General features: G+C 42.0%; 1 protein-coding gene across 9 annotated transcripts in view; it reads right to left on the reverse strand.

The window, feature by feature from the left end:
* Positions 1 to 23,864, reverse strand: part of plch1 (phospholipase C, eta 1) — an 81,745-nt gene that overhangs the window by 4,431 nt on the left and 53,450 nt on the right. For 5 of the 9 annotated variants that reach the window (XM_074642287.1, XM_074642290.1, XM_074642283.1 and 2 more), the window contains 14 exons: positions 22,517 to 22,688; positions 18,941 to 19,048; positions 14,355 to 14,540; positions 13,518 to 13,580; positions 9,803 to 9,897; positions 7,648 to 7,745; positions 7,361 to 7,540; positions 6,341 to 6,448; positions 5,348 to 5,472; positions 4,964 to 5,048; positions 2,867 to 3,013; positions 1,848 to 1,927; positions 1,671 to 1,730; positions 753 to 1,140 (listed from right to left, as the gene is read on the reverse strand). In XM_074642287.1, coding sequence (XP_074498388.1) covers positions 753 to 1,140; positions 1,671 to 1,730; positions 1,848 to 1,927; positions 2,867 to 3,013; positions 4,964 to 5,048; positions 5,348 to 5,472; positions 6,341 to 6,448; positions 7,361 to 7,540; positions 7,648 to 7,745; positions 9,803 to 9,897; positions 13,518 to 13,580; positions 14,355 to 14,540; positions 18,941 to 19,048; positions 22,517 to 22,688 — 1,895 coding nt within the window. The remainder of the gene's footprint in view (positions 1 to 752; positions 1,141 to 1,670; positions 1,731 to 1,847; positions 1,928 to 2,866; positions 3,014 to 4,963; positions 5,049 to 5,347; positions 5,473 to 6,340; positions 6,449 to 7,360; positions 7,541 to 7,647; positions 7,746 to 9,802; positions 9,898 to 13,517; positions 13,581 to 14,354; positions 14,541 to 18,940; positions 19,049 to 22,516; positions 22,689 to 23,864) is intronic. The other 4 variants (XM_074642289.1, XM_074642284.1, XM_074642285.1 and 1 more) reach the window with 3 other exon arrangements.

Here is a 23,864-nt window from a genome sequence, read left to right on the forward strand (position 1 = left end):
CGTAACATCTTACTTTAATCAATGTGTAAAACAAGTCAATGCAAAATGCTATTTTAAGACAACTCCAATCATTTTATTACAAAGAAAGTAGCTCTTTTGTCCTACAGTTCAAAGAGGACCTATTATGCTCATTTTCAGGTTCATACTTGTATTTTGGGTTTCTACTAGAACATGTTTACATACTTTAATGTTCACAACACGCTTTATTTTTCTCATACCGGCTTGTGATTGGTCAACCAAACCAAACTCTTTGGACTCTGCTCCAGCTCTGCTCTAACATAATTTGTTTGAGGGCGTGCCAAACTAGCCGCTAGGCAAAATGTGTTACTTGGTGACATCACCATGTTAGGGAAGAAAAGGCGGGACTTCAATCAAGGCATTTCAGGCTGTTCAGGAGCAGTGTTTCTGTGGGGGAGAGTAACTCCCTTTGGCGTGGACTTTGGGCTTTGTATCTTTGCAGACCTTTTACATGCACAAAAAACTATATAACACACCAAAGGAAAGGATAATAGGTCCCCTTTAAAGAAATTACTTGAATAACACAGCATAGCTGTTCCCAAAGCCAATGGTGACTCTGATATTAATGTCTCAGATTGCTGTGGCTTGGTTTCTCCTAGTATTAGATAATGAATCATGAATCTTACAAATCCCCTATGCTAATTAAACTAGAATGGTTGTAATTTGGATGTAATTTGCATAATTCCAAAATGTACATCATTCTTTGACCGGGATGATGAAAGCAAAATACCCACCAATGACAGTGTCTGCGCCCCTATCATGCTGTTCCTTATCTGGGGAGCAGAGGGATAGCTGTCCTTGCAGAAGCCTGTCTAAGGGCATGGAGATAGGTCTGTGGGTGAGGGGGCCTCGTGGCTCGTAACGCTTCTCCACACCTCCCTCCTTCGCTGACACGGCCTCTGCTCTCGCCCCTGCACCCATGCTGTTCTTTTGGTCTGATATCGAAGCCACTGACTCTGACAGCGCCATCTTGGTCTTCTTCCGGCCCTTTGCTGGGGCACTGGCTGTGCGCCGCAGGAGGTGATCACTGAGGGAGCGTTTCCGAAGGCCACCGGAGTTCGTGTCCACACAGGACTTGGAAGAACGGTTGAACAAACCCCGGATACCTCGCAGCTGATTACCCTGAGGGCAGGAAGAACAGAACAGGAAAGAAATAAGAAGGGAAAAAAAGATATCAAGAAAGAAGTGAGACAATGTGCTTCGCAGAAACACATTATCAACCAAAGTGCACTTCGGACATAGACTGAACACTTTTTCACGCATTACAGTTTAAAATTAAAGTGTTAATTTTATGAAAACAACAAAAAGACATACTGAACTTAGTTCACAGCAAATGTTAACAATTGCATGCGTTTAAATGCATTGCCTATAGATGGCACCCTTACTCCTTAGGTTACCACAACAATCAATATACAAGAAGCCGTTGAGGATTATGGATGCATGCTTACATTGCAAGTTATTCTGTCTTTGTTAAAAATGAGATTTTGTTTTTGGTCCAATAAAAATGACCTTATTACCAAACTGTATTACTCAGAGGTTTCATGTCACACACAAACAAGTCATTGGAGATACGGCTGAACACAAACTGCACTCTTGCATCATGCATTGCTGTTTCATGCAGCACCACACAGAGCCTCAGGGCACCAGGATACCTTGTTAGATCCTAGAAAGTGCATTATGGTAAAGCTGGGGTTCAGGACTAGAGGGCTCCACTAGAAAGACAAAGGATTGATCTTAAATGGATTGATGTGTTGAGAGAAACACATTTTCTTTCTTTTTAACTCACAGGGGCAATGCTACAATAAACACCAGGACTGTGCAGAACTTACCTTTCCATAGACATCATGCACCGACACATGCACAAAGATGGAAGCCTCAGTCAGCCCCTCCAAGTAAACATGTCTGTAACCTGTTGTTAGAGATAAAGGGAGAAAGCATGTGAGTGAGATAGAGTGAGTCAAAGAAAGACGTCGACTGTCATCATCAGACTGGCGATTGCGTAGTAGCTGCCTGAGGAGAGGGCATCGGGAGTTCAGGGACAACTCTGATAGATGTAAACAACAAAAATAACCCGCCAAGCCACAGGTCTTTTACTATACAAATCAAACAAATCATGGTTCACTAGACACAAGATAATGTGCCCCATAGCACTGCCAAAGCCGTAAGGGAAATTATGTGTTTAAGAGTGAGTGAGTCTGTCTGTCTATTTGTGTTAAATAGCAGAACTATAATGATCGTAACAGGCAGTGACAAACTGTACCCCCTCTTAAAGGGGAACTACGCCCATTTTCAAAATTAATATATGGTATTCCTATGGCCCAAAAATATTGGTAAACTTGAACAACTCTCTCCCAAATCCAAAAACTAGAGTGTTAAAACTCAAATTTGTGATATCACAGGGTATAAAGTGTGGAACTGCCCCATAGACAATGAATGGGGAGAGATGCACTTGATGCCATTGAGAGCTACCAGGAGAATGATCTGAGTATATGGGGACATTTTCTGTTTCATTACTGACAACACATCAATAAAATAAAGCTCATTTGGGTATAAAAAAGAAAACAAACATTCTGTGGGTCCATAAAATCAGCCTCCCATTCATTGACTATGGAGCAGCTCCAGACTTTATACCCTATGACATCACAAGTTTGAGACTTCTCTGGTTTCTGGCTTTGAGAGAGCGTGGCTCATGTTCACAAATATTGATTGAAATTTCCTAGGACATGGATATAACATATTGGAATTCTTAATTTAGGCGGTGTGCCCCTTTAAGTTCATGTCTTTCACACACAAAAAGTTCCCTTTTCTCTCAAATAAAGCAGAAAACACAGAGGAATTCTGCACATACCAGGCATCAGGCTGCTGAAGGCGACAGTCCGTTGACCAATGAAGTCCCGTCCAATTGGGTCGTGGTCCCACACAAGGAAACGCACCAAAACCACCTCAGCCATGTGAAGTGTAAAGGACAGGGTCTCCTCCCATACTGGATTAAACCCTGAGGAAAACACATGCATAGTATGTGTTCATTATAGGATGTTTTTCATCAGTATCTCATTAAAGCATGTTACAAAAAACTAGGAAAGATGGAGTTGGTGGTAGTGATGTGTCAAATGATGTATTTCATGGATCAGTGCCCTGCACACTAATCTTGTAATACTGCTGAGCTCCCAGGGCTCCATAACCTTTCCCAGAGGAGGCTTCTCCTCTCCCCCTGCCGGGTCCCTCATCTGTGGGGACATGTTAGGGGTGACACCAGCAGACCCCTTCGTTCTGCTTCCGTTATGCCTCTAATTAAATAATCTGACTTTTCATCCCAGCAGTGCTCTACAACCCAAAGTCAAATGCAGCATCTGTGGCTATGGCATTGTTTCATATTTGCTGTGTTTTTTTAGGAATGATGGCACTAATTATTAGCAGTTTGCAGATGACATCAGACTATATTTGCTTTTGTTTGTGTGCCATATATGCAGTATATTCTATAGTATGTAACTTGTAATATACATATAGTATGTGGCACTTTTCAGACGTAAAATAAGTGTGGCTGACCCATTTATCCAATCCTTGGTTAGGTCATTGCAAGTTATCAGAGTCCTATAGGAGCTGGATTAGATTGGACTGGATCATTTTCATCTATATTGTAAAACTGCCAACAGAGAGCTGTATCAGGACCTCAGGTTATGATCTAAGCTATGTGGGTAAAAGGTCTGTGATATAGTTTTTTCCAGGTCCCTAAATGTGATCAATAAAATGTTTCATCAACAGGCCCTTTTAACAGGAGACATTTTGACTTGTCTAGAGTAGGAAAAGCTCAGGTTTTACTAATCTTAACTTCGTCTAATATGCTAAAATCTAAGAAATCTGATCTACTCTCCTACTGTTTGTCTAAACTATGCAGGCCTGGCTAGATGTGACATGAAATACACATTACCCATCAACAGGAACTAGTCAGTTTTCTATTAGAAGTAAAAGTTGCAGCAGCCATGAAGTTGAGAAGGGGGAATGTTACACTAAGATAATATAGCTCTTGGAAATTGAAGTACTTCTCAAAGGGACAGTGTGTAGGATTTGGTGGCATCTAGTGGTATGGTTGCACATTTCAACCAGCTGATACCCCTCCGCTCACTCCTCCCTTTCCAAGACTGCGGTAATGTGAGCCGGCGAGTGCAAAATCAAGGTAACGCTGTTCACCTCGCTCAGAGGCCATCTTTGACATAATAACACTATAGGAGCAACAGAAGTCTGACGGCGGCTGGCGGTACAACGGTTTTGCACTCTGCATCTCACGTTTCACAAGCGAGAACTACGGTGGCCTTCAGGTAACGTAAAAACACACAAGGCTCTCTCTAGAGCCAGTGTTTGGTTTGTCAGTTCTGGGCTACTGTAGAAACATGGCGGAGCAACATGGCGTACTCCGTGAAGATGACCTGCTCCCTATGTAGATATGAAGGGCTCATTAGTTATGAATATTATATTCCATTTCTGCTAAGAGATCCCCCGAAATGTTACACGCTGTTCCTTTAAACCTGCAATAACTAATTTTGTGGCCACTTGGGGGCTCCTGAAACAAGTCGTGAACACAACACTGACATATCAATGCTTTTTAAGGAGATATGGCAAACCTGTTGGCAAACAGTTGCTTCTTAACACATTCAGCAGTTACGGAGCAACATTAGCATTCATTAACAGACTCGTGTTTCTGGCCACATGGTCACCAGCTTGTTGATAACTGCGCTTGTCTGTTTTATTGGTGCTGAGCAGTTAGTGTACAGTGGCTTTTTAGAGCTTTTTCCCTTAAAACAGCTGCCTGCTGCAGCTGAAAACGATGCTGTGAGATCAGAGAGCGAACCAAAACAGTAAACAGAAACAATGAGTTGAAAATTGATGATTCTTCAGTAGTTCAGTGAATGCACAGTGTTGTGTTTGAGTTGATCCGTTCGTGTCTAACCGTTGTCATCAACAACTCGTGTCTGTTCCTTGCAGCAATCAACCGGCAGGCCGATGATCTCTACTTCGACGAACGGATCAATAATCTGGTAGACGAGAAAGGGCAATAAAACACATTAATTATACTTTATTTAATGATGCTGAATATATTTCTGCTGAGAGCAAGATTTCTGAGCAGTCAAGCATTATAGTGCATGTGTATGTGTGTGTGTGTGTGTGTGTGTGTGTGTGTGTGTGTGTGTGTGTGTGTGTGTGTGTGTGTGTGTGTGTGTGTGTGTGTGTGTGTGTGCGTGCGTGTGCGTGCGTGTGTGAAAAAGACAGATGGAGAATGTGAGCACACAGTGTGTGTGTGTGTGTGTGTGTGTGTGTTTCGGTGTGTTTATACCTCTCCACGATCCCCCAGCATGGAGTCTGGTGGTTTGGGCAACTGCTGCCCACTAATGATCTTGAGAATGAGCTGCTTCTTGGGGCAAGCTGGAAGCGGGTCATCACTGAACGAGTTGAAGGAGCCTGAAGGGAATAAATGACAGCAGAGCACAAACTATGATTTATGTCATCACTCAATCCTAAAATGCCATCCTCTCTCATTGTTCTGTTTGTTCCAGTTATATGCAATATTTATATGCAAAGTGCGGGGTGAAAACAACACCCATGCCTTCGCTTTGTTGTGTAGCCAACTTCCTAATTGGATATCTAATATCAACACAAACAACCGTGTGACCGTACTATAATGAGGGTGAGATCATCTTTATAAACTTATGTGGTGTTCCACACAAACATGCCTCAAAGAGAGCAAATATGTCACAATGAATTAGAGGAAAATGTAAATAACTCGATCGCACAAGTTACCACTTATTTCTATTTTCCTGTAGTTCTGTACCAATATACTGTATTATCTTTAAGAAAAAACTTTTAAAAAAGCAAGCACGTCATTTCATTTCCAACATGTTTTATCTTTTTTAATGTAAGTGCCTTCTATGTTTTATTTTTGTATTCCTGTTTCAACCATGACCAATGACTGTATAGGTTCAATGGAGCAAGCAGATACAAAATATACTGTATATGCAATAGTGTGAAATGTTTTAATTTAAATAGAAAATCAAGGGTTTATGATTTACAATAATATATAGGTTACTATATAGAAAGATATATACATCTACAGTTCCCATACCCAATGTATGTATTTCTGTGGTGAACCACTGTGAATCAGTCATCCAATATGGTTCCATACATACCTGTGCTGTCCCTAAGACTCTAACTTGTTATTATTTCATATATCCAATCACAACAAATAAACACTGATTTGCATGAATAGACAATGATTTATATGCATGTATTAGTGCTTGTTTGTGTGCATGCGGTCAGATTGTTGCCGTACCTTTACACATGGGAGGGGGCTTAAGGACGTAGCCAATACCTCCGTTCACCATGAACTTGGCTCTGTTGAGCTGCATCATCCTGCCCTCTGTCTGGTAGTTCAGAGCGACTGAAAAAGAAAGAAAGATTTAGTTGGATACAAAATATCCCTAAACCTCGGCCTGCATATGACAAAAAAAATCCCTGCGGATGCTCAATAGTCATAACAGGAGACTGCGTTGTCACTCTTGTGATCATTTAGCATTTATCAGATGTGCCTCTTTGGTTTATTCATTCATTCATTTATTCATTAAGGCCGTGTGTGCTACTACACATTAATACAACCTTGAAACCTCAAATAGGAAAAACAGATGAGGAAGGAAACTAGCAAAAAGACAATATAAACAAAAAAGGACGAATCACAGCTGCTTGAAAGATAATCTACCTCAGTGTTTGGTGTTTATATCTCTTTTTTACTTCTTTTCTCCTTTGTACCTAATTCTATTTTTGTACACCTGGGACGGTGATTTCTTAGAAATTAAGAGACCAATATTGCTCTCTGAATTTCACAGAAGAAAAAAATTAAATTGGCTGGAACAGGCAGGGATTCCTTGGATCTTGGATTTCCTGAGGGTGCTCATTTTCTGCACAGACAAAAATATTCAGTTCCAACTCTTTCTCATGAGCTTATCTTCTCTTTATTTATTTATGTATTTCTCCCTAATCCTCGCTCTTTCCTGGTCTAACTGTAGCCCTACAAATAAACTCACACATGCTCAACCGCACACAGCATGCAAATACATACAGTACACACACATATTATGCACAACTGAGTTAGTGTTCACGCCAATTAGCCTCCGCACATATGACCACTGGCAAACTACACAATATGTGTAAAAAAAAGTGTGTGTGTGCATGTGTTATGCAGTGTCAGTTGATGTGTAATGACAGGTACGTGGCCAGAGGGAAGGCACCTGCTGTTTTCATTAACAGACATCGTCCATACAGGTCAAAAGCTTAGAGCGACAGACAGCTGTCTTACCCAACTGACAGCCCACGTTCCAGTAGAACTGGGGATTGAAATTGGACGAGTCGATACGATAGGCCGAGGGATAAATCCGTGACAGCTGCCTCTGGTTAAAAGCCAGGAACTGTTCGGCTTTGTGATTGACCAGAGATTGGGCTCGGGTCTCGCTGAATGACAGAACATCACCTGGCGTACCTGAAGAGAAACATGGGTTAGGGCATGAGGAAATGTCTTTGAGGTATAGTCATTGCAATGTGCCTATTTGTTTGTGTGAGATGGCAGAGCTTTGTTTGGTGTTTCACCTTCATTCAGACACTCCTGTGAGGCAACAGAGTTGGTGAACACCACCAGGTTTGACAGATCTCTACTCAGTTTCATCGTCTTCCTCTTCCTTCCACCCCTAAAACAATTGCCAGACGACAGGAGACAATTGCAAGAGAGGACAGAAGAGAGTGAGCGAGATCACGTAAAGATATAAGAGACAGGTTAAGTAAGACACTCATAATCCTGTTTGTGCAAAAGCAATGCAAGACAAGAGAGGGATGTCCGTCAGTGAGGCAGCTTGCAAAACCGCAGGAAAGAGCATCAAAGGCAAAAGTCTTAACAGGGACCAGAGCACATGCAGTGCAGCAAGACGCCACACATATAACCACACACAGTCATGCACACGCAGTCTTGCACAAAGACAGTCAGTCAGTCACATAGCCACTCAGACGCATGCTTGTATAGGAATCTGCGCTGTGACATGCATATATGAATATGCACCCAGAGGCTGGGAGAACAAAGAGAGACAAAGGCTTTAGAAAGCGACTGAGGGAGGAAAACGCAGCTGAATTCCCAGACTCCTTGCCCAATGCTCACTCGCAAAGAAAGAGGAAGAACGAGACACAGGTGGACAAAGAATGTGTGTGAAAGAAAACGGGGATATCTTTAGGCTGCAGATGAAAATGGACTGATTTAGGTTTTTTCCCTTTCATCTGTGAAGGGGAAAAATGCACACTGATTCTGACACATTGCATTCTGATTTGGGTTTCTTTTCATTATGTGAATATCTGTGTGCCAATGGCAATGCTGATAGTACTGAGAGAACTGAGAGAGCTCATGTGGCATTTATGTTACTCCAATGCAACATTTTTCTCCATGCTGATACTTGAGGGAAGGTGGAGGACTGCAGCAGTGGAGTTTTTCAGTAGAGGGAAAGTGAGGTGGAATATTTTGGGTCCAATTCAAACAAAGTGACATTAGTCAGTGGGGGAAAATATATTATATAAGTAATACTTATGTACAATTTTGAGGTACTCTACTGTGTATTTCCATTTTTGGCTTCTTCATACTTCTACGCCACCACATTTTAGAGGGAAATATTGCACTTTTTACTCTTTACTTTATACAAAATATATGATCTGTTTATAAAATATGCTACATTGTTATAGGGCAAACTACTTAAAAGTATATAAAGCAATAAAATCAGCTCCGCCTCAACTAACTGCAACATTAAGTGTTGCTTTTATGTTAAAGCAAGTCTATGTAACTTTTGCTGAACAGCGGCCACTCTGTCCACAAGTATGGATAAGTCATTACTTACAATTCAACTTTTTGTTTTTAGGAGGATTATTGTGTTGTGGGTCAGATATTCTAATCCAATTAGGGATGCACCGATACCGAAACCTTATTGGATATCGGGCTGATACTGACTCAAATAGTCAGATCGGGTATCGGTGACAATGGGGCCGATCTATTCAATTCAATTCTATGCTTATATGCTATATACATTAGATACTGTTATTTGAATTCCTGTTTTGACCAATTTGTTACTAAAAAGGTTAAGTTAAGAAAGCAATGGTTAAGTCAATCCTGATGTTGCCTTACGCATGAAAGAATGATCTCAGTCACTTCCACACAGTGAGACATACAGCTTATTATTTAAACACTGCTATCGGATCGGTATACCCCCAGGTATTTCTATCGGTATCAGGACTGAAAAAGTCGGATTGGTGCTTTCTAACAGAGTATTTCTATTGTGTGGTGTTGCTCCTTTTACGCTTACACTTCTGCAACCACTGGTCACAGGAGAATGGTTTTAATGTCAAAGCGAAGAAAATAGCGAATAAATGAAGCAGTCACGGCTGAATAACATGTATATTTTTATGATATAATATATAATACACACTGCTATGAGCCGCTGGAGCTGCAGGATGACACTATATGCGATGCCTCTAGTCTTCGACTCGATTTCTGTCTTGTACTTGTGAGTCAGTTCAGTGACCAGTCAGTCATGATTGAGCTGAAGTCCATCATTCTTTCCCTCACACATAAATGACTGCTGAAGAAGCTTTAGCAGTTGGCATGGCTATACTGATGCCCTGGACTGTTAAACGCTCCCAGCTAGTCAGGAACTATCAAACCTCCCAGTTGTCAGGGATTGTCAGTGTTGAGGGGAAGCAGGTCAAAGGTCACCTGTTGAACTGTCCTCCGGCCTCCCTCCCGGACCTCTCCTGAACGTCCTCCTCTTTGTCCACGCTTTGGCATGTCAGCCTGGATTTGGAGTGCCTCTGGACAATGGACACACACACACACACACAGGAATATATAAACAAACACAGAATGAAGGTTTCCTTACTGGTTGGAAAACAGAAAAGCATCCTTGTCTTCAGCTGATATATGTGTTCAATACACATCATACATGAGACCGCCTACACATAAACTCACCGGCAGATCATGTGTCTTTAGCTAATTGTATGTGCTTGTGTGTGATTCATTGAGTGTTGTTATTGTAGTAGCCGTTTGAGTGTGTGGTCGTGCATGTCGGTGGGTGTTTGAGGTAAAACGTATGTAATTATAACAAGTGTGTATTCGGTGAAGTGCGCTTTTTATTCTGAGAGAGGCAACATCTCTATTAGGGCTAAAGTGGAGTTGAGGAGAGGATGAGGGTCGCGGTAATTACAGGGTTTAGGCCAGTTGCCAACAGATTACATGCACCCATGCATGCACGCATATATATACACACACACACACACACACACACACACACACACACACGTGGGAGGATGCATAATATGCAGAGAGGGACGCATAAAGGAATGAAGAGGAGACGTGAGTGGGTAAACAGAGGAGGGGGTAGAGGAAGGTAAAACAAAGCAAATGGATAGAGGAATAAATTCAGAATCAGGCTGAGAAATGAGGGAATGTGGAGAAACAAAAACATCCACACACACACATTATGTCCAAATCTATACTAAATGAATGATAAAATGGATCTATGCTAACTGTATCTCAAAAGAAAACCCAAAGGAATAGGAGACATCATAATCAATTTCACTATAGTTGATAAACATGTGCTTTAGATCTGCATGTGTAATTCACAGATATGCATTACGCACACATTCACTGAATTGATCTGCGGTGTGGAATCGGAAGATTAAGTGTGGCATTATGATCCTGTTACCTACCACAGGCTGAAGATAACACTACAAAGGGTGCGTCGTTTTCTCATGTATGACTTTATGGAAGATTTATCTACAGGAGAACAGGCTTCTCTTTTCTGCTTCCCATAAGTGAAGATCAGTTGAAGAGGTTTATCACACTCTTAATGTTTGAACAATACACTCAGTGGCCAGTTGAATGGGAACACACACACACAGCCATGAAATAAGTCCTGCCTTCTGTTTTGTTCTGTTTTTATTGAAACTGTTTTAGAGAGGTGTTGGAGTCTTTAGTTCGTGTTGCTGTTGTGTTGAATATTGAGTTACACTGCGAGGTGTCAAAGCTCCAGACTCCCAGTCTTTCCAGCAGATAAACTTAGAGTCTGACAGTAGCTTCTCATGGCCGGTTAGGCCTGACTACCAGCTCTATGTCTAATAAATCCATGCTACACTGAGCGGTAGTCACTCGTGAAACTACATATCACGCCTCCTCTCCTACAGTCGCTGCTCCCTCACTCCTCTGTTTCATGTTTAAAATAAGCTGGGGAGGAGAGTTCTAGCAGAATTTGATGGTGTAGTTACCCTTTAAGTAGGTCAGTTAATCAGTAAAGAGTTAAAGGAGCTAAATTTGATATTCAGAGCATACTGTATCTATTGCCTCCACACAGCTCTCAACATGGCGACGGCTGAGTTGGTGGCTCACAGCACGAACAGTGCAAACAATTAACGGCAACAATGCTGACAGAAATACAATTTTTAACCTGAGTGGGGAACCGGAGGGTGGGCGCTAAGCTTCCACGATGATGCTGTTGGTCAGGACGGTGTTATTGCAGAGTGCAATATTTGTCAGTGCAGAGCGGCGCCATGAGTTAGCCAGTGGAGCACGCTCACATGCACTAACATGCACTAAAAGGCATGGTCGGCCCGGCGATGTCAACAAAGCATGGATAAACTCGGATTACAACACACAGAGGGAGAGTGACTTCATTCTCTGCTCAGGTAGACGTTACTCCACTGTGGCTCAGACGTAGAGCGGGTCGTCCACCAATCGGAAGATCAGCGAATCTATCCCCGGCTCCCCCAGTCTGCTTGTCGAAGTATCCTTGGGCAAGATACTGAACCCTAAATTGCTCCCGAAGTCTGTGCCATCGGTGTGTGAATGAGTAATTAGATCCTGATGCAGGTTGGCACCTTGCATCAGTGTATGTGTGTGTGTGAATGCTGAAATTGAGTGGTCGGAAGACTAGAAAAGCGTTATATAAGTCCATTTACCATTTACCAAATGTTTAGTTTGCTGCTATATTAATGCTCTGAATATTGTATAGAGCACCTTTAAGGTTTTTATTTTGGGAAATAGGCTACATTTATTTGCTGCTTAAAGTTAAATGAGAAGATTAATATCTCTCTCGTATATATGTAGGTCTATGGTAAATATGAAGGAGGACTAACCACAATATGTTTAGCTTAGCTTAGCATAAAGATTGGAAGAAGGGGCAAACACCTAGCCTGGCTCTGTCCAAAGGTAAAAATATCCACCTGCTGTACCAGATCTTGTTTGTTCAATTGTACAAACACCAAAGTGTAAATATGACAAGTTGTGGTTTTACGTGGGATCCATTGCTGGACTATTTCTGGGGCCAGATCATTTTACTTTTCCAGGTTTTCCTTTGCCTGGAGAAGTCCATCTCAGCACAACATTTGGGATGCAAAATGTCTCTATTCGAAGCACAAGGCCCAGCCATTGCAGTCACTTCAGTTAATTAGAGATCCTCCACAAAAACAAAAAATCTATATCAGTGGTCATCTACATGTAAACTGTCCGTCGGGCCTTTGTTTGTAGTTTGCCCAGCAGTCTGGTGGCAGCAGTCTGACAGCAGCCTCGTTCTGTCCTCGGCCTCCAAACCTTTGAGTTGAAATCTGTGATCTAGCTTTGAATTTGGAGACTAAGTGCCCTAGTTGGCTTTGAAACTGTGTAACTTGTAGGGTTTTTTTTGCTTGAGAAAGCATCTCAGTGGTAGGGGTGAACTACCATTTTCTTTTATAATCTTTTCTTCTGTTTTCTGCTGTATCCTATTGGGAACCAAATGTAACTGTCTTTTTGTGCGCTTGTTTATTTTTTTTAGGGTTAGCCAGGGTTATTTTGTCTGTTGTTTTGGCCTTTGTTCACCATGAGTTACAGTATATTGTTTCAGTTTATCGTTGGTTTAACTTGAGTTGGAGAAATAAATCTGTTTTTACTAAACTTCAATTTAGTCCTGAGACTGTGGTTTGGGGACCGGGGAGGGAACAACCTTTGTACTTTCATGTTGCGCTCGTACCCTCTTGGACGGGGGCGTAACAGTGGGGTTTCTGGTACCATTGGCTCTAGTCGGCTCTAGTCGGCTCTTACAGTGAGCATGCTCAATCAGCAGCCGAGGCCATCATGAGAGAGTTCTGTCTGACTAGCTGTACATCTGAGTAGTGGTTTTACCCATTTAGTGCGCTTATTTTTTCTTGAAGTAAAAGACAGTGTCTGTACTTTAAGGCCAGTTTGGTGCATCAAGGCCTGAGCAAATGTCAAGTAAATAGAAAGTTGTTCCAATAGACATTATCTAAAGAAGAGAACTACCTGAAGTAATTATTGTGCAATGAAGTATTTAATAACCAACTAACCTGAAGCTGAACTAACCTGAATTTGCCATTTGAAACCTCACACAAATAGATCAAGAATCAGGCAAAAAGAGAGCAGCCTCTCTTTCCGCGCTCCTCACCTTCTGTTTAAGCGTTGTGATGAAGGATCTGCTTTGGGATTTCTTCAGAACCCCCTTGGAGCTCTAGAGACAAGGAGAACACATTCAGACTGTTGTATATGTGTGTTTGTGTGTGTGTGTGTGTGTGTGTGTGTGTGCTTGTTTACATTCATGTGTGTGGATCAGTTGATGCGAATCTAATCACAACCACATTAGCACCCAGCGAGACACTTAAACCCTGAAGCTCAGTAGCTGGAGGGGCTGCATCAGACATTAGCCAATAAAGCACAGCACATATGAAGAGTGGGTGAGAAATAAGAAAAAGAGAGAAACTGGAAAAAATTACAGTAAGGAAGACGGAGAGAAAAAAGGGTTTAGCGACAGAATGAGGTGAAGGGGATCACCAACAAAGACGGAGTAGAATAAAGAGAATAGGAAACCCCGATGCACAACACCCACCACATTAAAATGGCTGTCAGGAAACCGAAGCTTCTAAAAATAGCACAAGAGGCAAGCAGGGAAATTAAATATTAAGTAACACTGCAGACATTTAGTTTCTCGTCACTTTCGGTCTGTTTTAACATGCTTTGGATTAAACACCACCAATGTGGGAACACAACAGACTGGCCTGAGGAGGTCCTGATTCACTGTCCATTTTTATGTGTTCAGTGGGTGTGTGTTGACCTGCGAGTGGTGCAGTAACTAGTCCACTCCTTTATTTCCTCTGTTTCCCTCAATGACTAATACCATGGCCTAGTTTTACCCCCCCTCCTCTCTTTTTTCTCTTCAACTGTTGACGAGTATTACTCTGCTCCACATGCAGCTCTACGCAATGCCTTAGGGTGATGGTGGTGGTACCTGCCGCAGGTTCTTCTGAAGGCCCTGGTGCGTAGCCCGGAGCAGAGCTCGGATGCTGAAACTGTCTGTGTCTTCCTTGTCTCCGATCCGAGACTCCTTCAGTAGAGAGTCCAGCTTCTTTCTGATGTGAGACTCCACCTGGTGATGACCGTTGTCCTGTGGGAAAGAAGGGAAGGAGAAAGAGAGCTGGGCAAGGAGGTGAGACACACAAAGGAGGTCATTTCAATAAATGTGCAAGGACACATTGACAGGAGATGATTTAGAGTAGTGTCGTCTTGGAGCAACGACACACATTGTCACTGACGCAAAGCGCCTGAAACCAGGCCCAGCCAATATATCAAGAAACTGCAAAGATGCAGTACCACCAGCACCACCTTCTGGCAAGAAAAGTAACTACAACAGCAGTTTAGAATTTGCAGATGTAGACAAGTGGGCAACCTCTGGGTCTGAGAAGTGAAGCCAATGCTGAAGTGCCTCAAACCTACATTCTTTCTAATAGCCAGAAGGGTCTCCTCTGGTTGCAAAAAGAAGTCTAAGTCTTGTATAGAAGTCTATGAGGAAATGGCCCTACTTCTCACTTGACTTATTACCTCAGTAAACATTGTAAAAATGAGTTTATGGTCTCAATCGCTAGTTTCAGGTCTTCTTCAATACAGCATGATGTTCATTTAGTAAATTATGGTCCCATTTAGAGTAAAATAAACGATAAACAGGGTGTGCTTTAGAACGTGGCTACCTCGTGACTGTGACTGGTTGCTACCATGGTGTTGACCAGTCTTGGAACTTTAACCCTTTCACAGTCTGTTTTCAGTTCATGAAAGTTAATTATAACCTTTTTGGTTGCCTAAAAATGTTTTATTCAGCGTTCGGTTGTACTTAGCTCCACCCTCTCAACATGGCGACGGCCAGAATGCAAAACTTGAGACTTCAAAACAGCAGTCCACAGTCGGTGTCCCATGCAGGCTTGCATATGTGCGCTCGCGTGTGGCTACGCTGTTCAGACAAGACTCCAACACAAACTACACGGAAGCACCAAAACCGCAAAGTTCTATCTAGTGAAGCCCGTCTTGCAAAACAGTGTTGGCCGCGGTCGGAGGACGCGGTCGGACCGTAGCTTTGGTCTTCAGGGCCGGAGTCTCTGCTGTACTCTGCTCCGCTGCCTGCTTGCTTGCCTTCATTCACACACCGCGCTCGTTCTCGCTATTTCGTTTAGTTTTGCTCTGAGAATATCTAGTAAATGTACAGTGGACATTTGTGCAGAAATAAATACTGCAGCTCCTCCAGACCAACAGAGGTTTGCTGTGTCTTGTGGAGTGACGGGGCTCCGCAGCGAGTAACGTTATCGTCACCGACCGGGTGCCGGTGTCTTCCCTGTTTCCTCCGGCCGCGATCGGGAGGCTGAAGCAGGAAAAGCCAACACTAGGTTCAGCAGTGATTCATGGAGAGACCTTCGTCTGGTCAGCTAACATTACTGCCAAGCAGGTGAAATATAGAGTGATATTGTGGTTTTACCTGACATGTGTCGCCTCACTGTTTTTAGCGATGCTCGTTCATGTCTATTTAGAGCGAGCACAAGCGCGAGCCCGACGCTGACTTTCGTTGACTTAACGGCCACAGGTGTCGCTGTTCACAAGCATTTCTGATTCTTACAAACAGTCCCTTTAATATTGTGAAGAATACAGTTTACACTGATCTGAGTGTTATTGTGTGTGCTTAAAAAGCTCCATTTTATGCCCTCTTTCATTCTATTTTTTTTAGAAAACAACATAAATAATAAACTCTTTACAAACATCTGGTTGTTGTTTCACTTCCATGAGCTGCATTATATTTCTGTTAGATTATTTATTGTCTAGCCAAGAGGTGGAATGAGTCTAAAATTTAAAACATTAAAACTATACAGACACATAAGCTGTGTCCAAAATCACACCCTTGTCCACTCATATGCTTCTCTCCCTATATAACAGACACTTTAAGTCTGTTAGTTAGGAGATTTTAGACAGATTTTATCCGACATCGTATACAGTAGGAGTTAACAACACTATACAATCCCCTTTTTTCCATGTATCACGACTGGACAAAAGCTATATCATACTATTAAAGCAATGTTAGTGGTGACGGCTGTGAAAGCATAATGAGCCCAATACAAAACCTCTCATCAGTGGAAACCTGCCAAAACCCTTTTAAAATGGCAATGATCATCCAAAGTGGTATCTGCAGCCTCTTGCCTCCAGCTAAATGTGGAAGCATGATGCCATATTCTGTTACACAGAGGAACCATCTGGAAATTAACTGAGTGTTTTCCTGCTTTAAATGTGGTGAGGAGGACCCTGGCTCTATCACGGAATAAATAAACAGGATTAACAATGACTATAAAAATGGCACAAGTTCAGGAGTGATCTGCATAAAACAAGCAGCGATGAGATCTCTGACATGTTTTACATGTTTCTGAGCTGCTTATCCATTAAAAAAACTGCTTGCTTTGACTTAATATTTATATCTGCACCATTAAGCATTGATTAATCCGAAACATTACTGCAATGATGATCAATAAAACTTTACAAGCACCGACATTACTACCCAATTACCGAAGTCATTACATTGAGCATAACAATGTCATTAAGATCCCATTATCTAACTTCTGTATGTGGAGGACGGGTTTGATTCTCTAACATTAGTTCCTGCCACATGCTGTTGATGCCTTATCTTTTTTTAAAGAACTGATTAAGCAGAACTTAAATAACTTAAATAGACAAATAGAACCACAAAGGGAAGCTGCACAGGCAGAGAGACAGACAGCAGTCGGAGAAAAAGTTAAATTGAGTTACTTTTATATCATTATTCTTTTAAAGGAACAGTGTGTAACATTTCCGGGGATCTATTAGCAGAAATGGAATATAATATTCATAACTATGTTTTCATTAGTGTATAATCACCTGATACTAAAAATCATTGTGTTTTCGTTAGCTTAGAATGAGTCCTTCATATCTACATAGGGAGCAGGTCCTCTTCATGTTGCTCCGCCATGTTTCTACAGTAGCCCAGAACGGACAAACCAAACACTGGCTATAGCGGGAGTCTTTCGCATATTAATGTTACTTCAAGGCCATATTAATTCTCTGACACACTTGTGAAACTGCGGTAACGTGAGCCCTGAGTGCAAAACTGTGATACCGTCTGACTTCCATTGCTGCTAAAGAAGTGTTATTATGGTAAGAATGGCCTCTGAGCGAGGCAAACGGCGTTACCGCGGTTTTGCACATGGCAACTCACGTTACCGCAGTCTTGAAAGGGGGTACTCAGTCGGTTGCAATTTGCAACCACACCACTAGATGCCGCCAATCCTACACACTGCCCCTTTAAAAGTAAATATGTAAAAATACTAAATTAAAAGTTTAAGAAGCAGAGTTTCGCAATGTTGTTTCATTTATAATCTCTGTTTTACCTATTAAAATATTGTTCTAATTTGTGGGAGGATACGTTTCCATTCAAATAATTTCAGTGCTATTCTGGTGTCAATGGCATGTAGAAAATCCGAAACGATGGCTCTGTGACAGGTGAAGGAAAGGCATGCAGCTGTTTTTTACTTATTTAAATGGAAAAGACCTTCCTGAGCCACTGGTTACTTTGCCAACACATAATTGTCTTATGATAATAGCAAAAAAATTAGAAGATCTCCCAAGCATTTTCTCTACTTACATCATCACTACAAAATAAAGGCGCAAACTTAAAGGGACTGTTTGTAACTTTTTAAGCGTATAAATGTAGCGGGTCGGCACACATGCGCGTTCGCATATGCGCGCTCGCGTGTGGCCGGAGCCTCGTCTCCGCTGCCTGCTCTCCTTCACTCAGATAGCGTGCACGTGCGCGTCCTTGCTGTCTCGCTTCACCTGTAGACGTGAACGCGCGCTCACTACACACTGCAGAAGAGTTAGTTTAGCTCTGAGAATATCTAGTGAATGTAGAGTGGACGTTTGTGCAGAAATAAATGCTGCAGCTCCTCCAGACCAACAGACGTTTTCTGTGTCTTGTGAAGTGACGGGGCTCCTCAACGAGTTACGTTATCGTCTCGTTACCGACCGGGTGCCGGTGTCTTCGGCTGCCGGCTGCGGTCGGGAGGCGATAACGTAACTCGTTGAGGAGCCCCGCTGCTGAAGCCTGCGCTGAGCAGTAAAAGCCAACACTACGATCAGCATTGATTCATGGAGAGACCTTCGTCTGGTCAGCTAACATTACTGCCAAGCAGCTGAAATATAGAGTGATATTGTGCTTTTAGCTGACGTCTGTCGCCTCACTGTTTTGAGCGATGCTCGTTCATGTCTATGTAGAGCGAGCAAGCGCGAGCTCGACACTGACTTTCGTTGATTTCAAGGCCACAGGTGTCGCTGTTAAGCAGCATTTCTGAATCTTACAAATAGTCCCTTTAACTCAATAGCTGGGAACAACTGGCTTTAGAATAGTGAAAAATAACTGAAAACAAGGAGGAAAGACTTTAGTAATGTGAAGTAACGGGTCTGTTTGGAGGTGATAACTTGGTTGTTTGTGCATGTTTGTGTGTACATGTTTAAAGCTACATTCCTGTATCTTACATTGCTGTTCTTAAGCTTGAAGTCCTCCTCAATTTCATCAGCACTGTCATCGTCAGACACTTCGCCTTCCTCGGCATCCGCGGACAGATAGGCAGGCAGACTCTTCCCCTGGACAGACAAAGAGATGAGAGGAGAGTGGACAAACATACATTTGACTCATGCATTTGTCTTAAATCTTCATTTATACACTAGAGCGCCTACACAGGCTGCACCTCTAAGATAGTCTGAGAATAACGCAGCAGAATGTTTTACTCAGACATTCACTTAACTGCACACAAGCCTATATACACACAAAAATGCACCTTGAAGTAATCTCCATCATGTGGCTCCTTTCTCGGTATTTATAGGCGGATTGAAAGCCAACGCTGCCACATGTGAGCACACGAGAGGGCACAAAACACACACGTGTGCACACGCAAACACACGAGCAAATTGTACAATCAGCTGCGGATTCTCTTAGAAGCTCCCTGAGCAGCTCTTCCAGCAGAGCGGAGGGCCATTAGTGAGCCATTCTGAAGGTGTGAGTGGGAGTCAAGATTTTCTAAGCTTCTTCCAAAATCAATGGCAGACTCCGAGCTTCCCGCAGCACATCGAGTGTCTCACTGGCTGACATCAGCGCCCTCGTTTTCAACCACTGCCATAAGTAGTCTTCCTTCTATCTGTGACTGTCAAAAACCCTTACGCCATTTCCCTTTATTGTCTTGTGACTCTCTGGTCTCTTGCTCCGCTGGGGGATGGAGAGGTGAAAGGCCCTCAAACGAGGGCAGAGGGGGGGGAGGAGAGAGACGGGGGAAAACTGTTAGAGGAGTAAAGGGCTTTATAGAAAATCAATAATGCTCTTTCACTTTTCAGACATCTGGCTGGGGAGGGACAAAGCCAGAGCTCCTTTTTTCCCAGTGAACAATGCAGGCTTTCTTCACATTACAGATAAAGTCATTTTTATGTGGTTCTTATAAAAAAATCCAATAAAAGCTGAAAGCTTTTGCTCATCAAGATGCTCTCTGATTCTTTATATGAATAACTCCTCCTGTGCTGGTAGATTAGGACATTCTGGGTCTGAGGCTGTCAAAGTGATGATATACAGTATATATAGAAAAAAAAATGTCAATCTTTTTGAGGATGATCATATCAAACATGTTTCGCAGGTCATCTTGCTGGGCATCCCTCCTGCCTTTGGGGATCACAACAGTAGGTGCTCCAAAGAGAGAAGCGTGTGAGGCTGGACATGATATCTTACATTGTGTAAAGTGTGTCATGTAGATGGATGAAAAGGCAAACTTGTAATTGTTACTTTTCACTTTTAAAATGATCAGATGGCTGAATTAACAAAAGTAATGTTATATAATATTTGTGCAGGTTTCTTGGTGTAATAAAATACCCCAAGGTATGAAACTTATATACTTTAAGTCCTCATAACTAAATAACAAAATGGGTTTATTGTCAGTCATTTTCAAAACGACCTACATTGTTTTCATGGTTAACCTTTGCGTTTTGTTGATATTAGCTTTATTTCCACTAGTGTAACAATAAATAAATAAATAATGACTGCAAAATCAACCCAATTTTATCTTTTAAATATTTCAAATAAATATTTATTTTCATCTGACCGTATTGAAACCAAATAAGTACAAACATTTTAAGTGGTAAACCATCCGTATGCCACGGAATGAGCTTCAGACTTTTGACAACATATAGAAATGCCCGTAAAGCATTGTTATCACACCAAATGAGGAAATCTTTAGTGTTTTATGTTTAATGGGCTATTCTTGAACAATTATAGGCTATTCCTTTTGTTGGCCAAACAGTCATTCACAGTCAAAGGAGCTGCTAAAACTCCAAACACAGAAATCTAAATAGACTTATATGGGATTTTTGAGGGGTTTGCCAAAAATATAACAGATATAGCAGCGCACCCGCACGAAAAGGTGTGTGTGAAAGACACAGAAATGTGCAAGGCAAAAGCGTGTAATAAAAACGCCCTTCTTGCTTTAGACGTGCCATTTTCACGCCATGTACTCTGTACTGACTGCAATGTAAATGCATCCGTGTGAATATGCAACGCTCAGAGCTAGTGACGTAGAATAAAAAGAGAGAAAGACCGCTCATGGTGGGTGGTAGGAGAGGTGGATGGATCCAACAAACATTGGATTATAAACCTGGAGACTGGTGTTCTGTTTTGTAAGTTACGTTGGTGATCTTTGTCACATGTTTTGTAGTGACATTTGTGACATGTTTTCCGTATTTCTGTTACGTTGTTTTCCGTATGTATTTCACTTAGTTTACTTACTTATTTTAAGCCCAACCATGACGTTTTTTTCCTAAGTGGTTTTGTTGCCTTAACCTAAGTGAGTTGTTTTGTTTCCCCCTGCTGGTGTAATATTCACGGCTCGGTTAGGCAAAAGGTGACACTAACACGCTGTCCTTTGGTGGAAATCATCCTAATAAAATAAGGAAAAGTCATGAACTATCAAGCTGATAAAACAATTATGTATTCTGAGCTGTTAAAGAGGGCCCAGGGTCTCCAAACTGAATATTGTGGTTAAAAGAAACCTTCATTGACTGGTGGTAAGAGACAGTACGTGAACCACACTTTTTGTATAAACCTTTTTACATCCACCATGACCTCCTCTCTGTATATAATTCAAATAAACAATACTGCTCCGTGGAGAGGCAACCTCATGCCAAAGTAAAAAGCATTAACATTAACCAAAAGACCAGTCTACAATCCAGTACCTTTGTAGCAACTTATCGGTCTGAATGTGTGTTAGGGGTGTTGTGGAGGACTGAATATGGGTTCTATCTATTGTGGCTTCATTTTATGTTAATGAAAATCTGCATTATTCATTATTAATCCTTTGGGGAAAATTGCCATATTGAGCCTCTGTAGTAAGTTAAAAAAGATTTTCAAATCTGAATTATGAAAAACGAAACTAACTGTTTTATGGTAAAGTTTTACTTTCCATCAGGGATTTGAGATATAAAGGATCGGTTGTGATCCTGTATAAACTCTGCAGGGTAGCAGTGTGTATTTTTCATGGAATGTAAACTTGGTCTATAAATATGTCTCTATTCATCATGGTTAATTGCAGAACTGCTGCGACTAGTGGCAATTTAAATAATGAATAGTCTGACAGCCCCAACTGAGTCTCCATGCAGGTTGTGTTTGTACATGTGCCTCTGTTAGTGCACATGTGTGTTACAAAAATAAAGATTTGTCGCTCAATTATCATATGCCAGCATCTCGCCCTTCTCTCCTTTTCCCCTCTATGATGAATACAATGACCTAGTTTGGTCCTCCCTGTCTCCTCTTCCTTCTCTTCATCTGTTTATGGGCAATAATTAGCAGCCTTGCAGTGCCTCTCCCACTCCCCATCGTCAGTACAGCAACGCACACCAAGTAAAATATGCAGCGCTCCGCTTTCAAAGAAGGAAATGGAGACGTGCCGTTCAGATGCTTTGATTTGCGAGTGCACTAACCGACTGGGCGTATTTCAATTTAGCAATTTATTTATTCATGTAAAAACATGAACATGTCAGTTCACCATCCATCAATAGTATCCATAGATTTGTTCTTACTTTGATGAGTATCTTGCCCTGCAGGCTCTGAGGACTGGGTAACGTATTTGAATCTCTGCTCAGTGAGTCTCTCACGTCCAGTTTGTGTCCGAAGATTTCTCGCAGGTACTGAGCAATCTTCTTCTGTTGCTGGATGCTACAGTGGTTCTCTATGGACAGAATTACCGGGTACCTGAGAGAAAGAAAAACATACATATTTCAGATTTCATGTCAATACTTGGAAAACGTGTGTTGACTGCAGCCAGTGGACTGAAGTGAGACTGATCTGCTGATATGAGTGTGAACCACATATCTAACTGTACTTCCGTTTCTCACCTCAACAAACAGAACAGTGAGGAGGTAAATGATAAAAATACAGCTGCTTAAACACCTTCACCTCTGTGGCATGGTGTGTGTGTCAAAAAACGGTGTGTGTGTTTCTATGTTTTCATTTAGAAAAGGTGAAATGACTCGTGGCCACGCGGCAGCGCAGCTCAAATGTCAGGTTTGTCAGACTGACAGCTCTCCCTCAGGGGGACGCAGCCCTGCTCTCAACTCCACCTCTGATCCACAAAACACACACTCGCATGCACACGCACGCACGCACGCACACACACACACACACACACACACACACACACACACACACACACACACACACACACACACACACACACACACACACACACACACACACACACACACACACACACACACACTTAAACACACACACAAACGAATCCCCTGCCAAAGAGAAAAAGAGACAACAGAGAGAAGAACATCCAGAGTCATTTCACCTCGGCACACACAGAAACAGTGGCATCCGGGAGCTCCTCTCAGGTGAAACAGTGGAGCGCCTCAATAAGCTGCGTTGTGTGTGTGTGTGTGTGTGTGTGTGTGTGGGTGTGGGTGTGTGTGTGTGTGTGTGTGTGTGTGTGTGTGTGTGTGTGTGTGTGTGTGTGTGTGTGTGTGTGTGTGTGTGTGTGTGTGATGTAGGAGAGAGCGGAGACTTGCTCCATTTCAATGCAGCCCAGGGGCCATTAATCATATTAACAGGTGGCACTGATGATAAAATATCAGCTGAATGTAAATGGTGAGAACAGGATGTTCATTTTATTCACCTGCTCTTGCTGTCAGAGTCATTACAGATTACTAATTAATATGGTGTGATTTTATGAGAGTATACAGATGCCTCCTAATTAGCAAGTGTGAATGTTTTCTTCCGGGAGGCCACAGTGAACATATGGTCTTTAATTTAATTTGCAGAGGAATACAAAGAAGGGAAAAAAAGCTTTGTTGACTAAAATTATTTAGGAAAAGTGGTGCAACTTGGTCAAACATTTTTAAAGGAATAGCTGCTATACCCAGG

Source organism: Sebastes fasciatus, chromosome 7 (assembly GCF_043250625.1).
Source record: "Sebastes fasciatus isolate fSebFas1 chromosome 7, fSebFas1.pri, whole genome shotgun sequence".
Taxonomy (NCBI): domain Eukaryota; kingdom Metazoa; phylum Chordata; class Actinopteri; order Perciformes; family Sebastidae; genus Sebastes; species Sebastes fasciatus.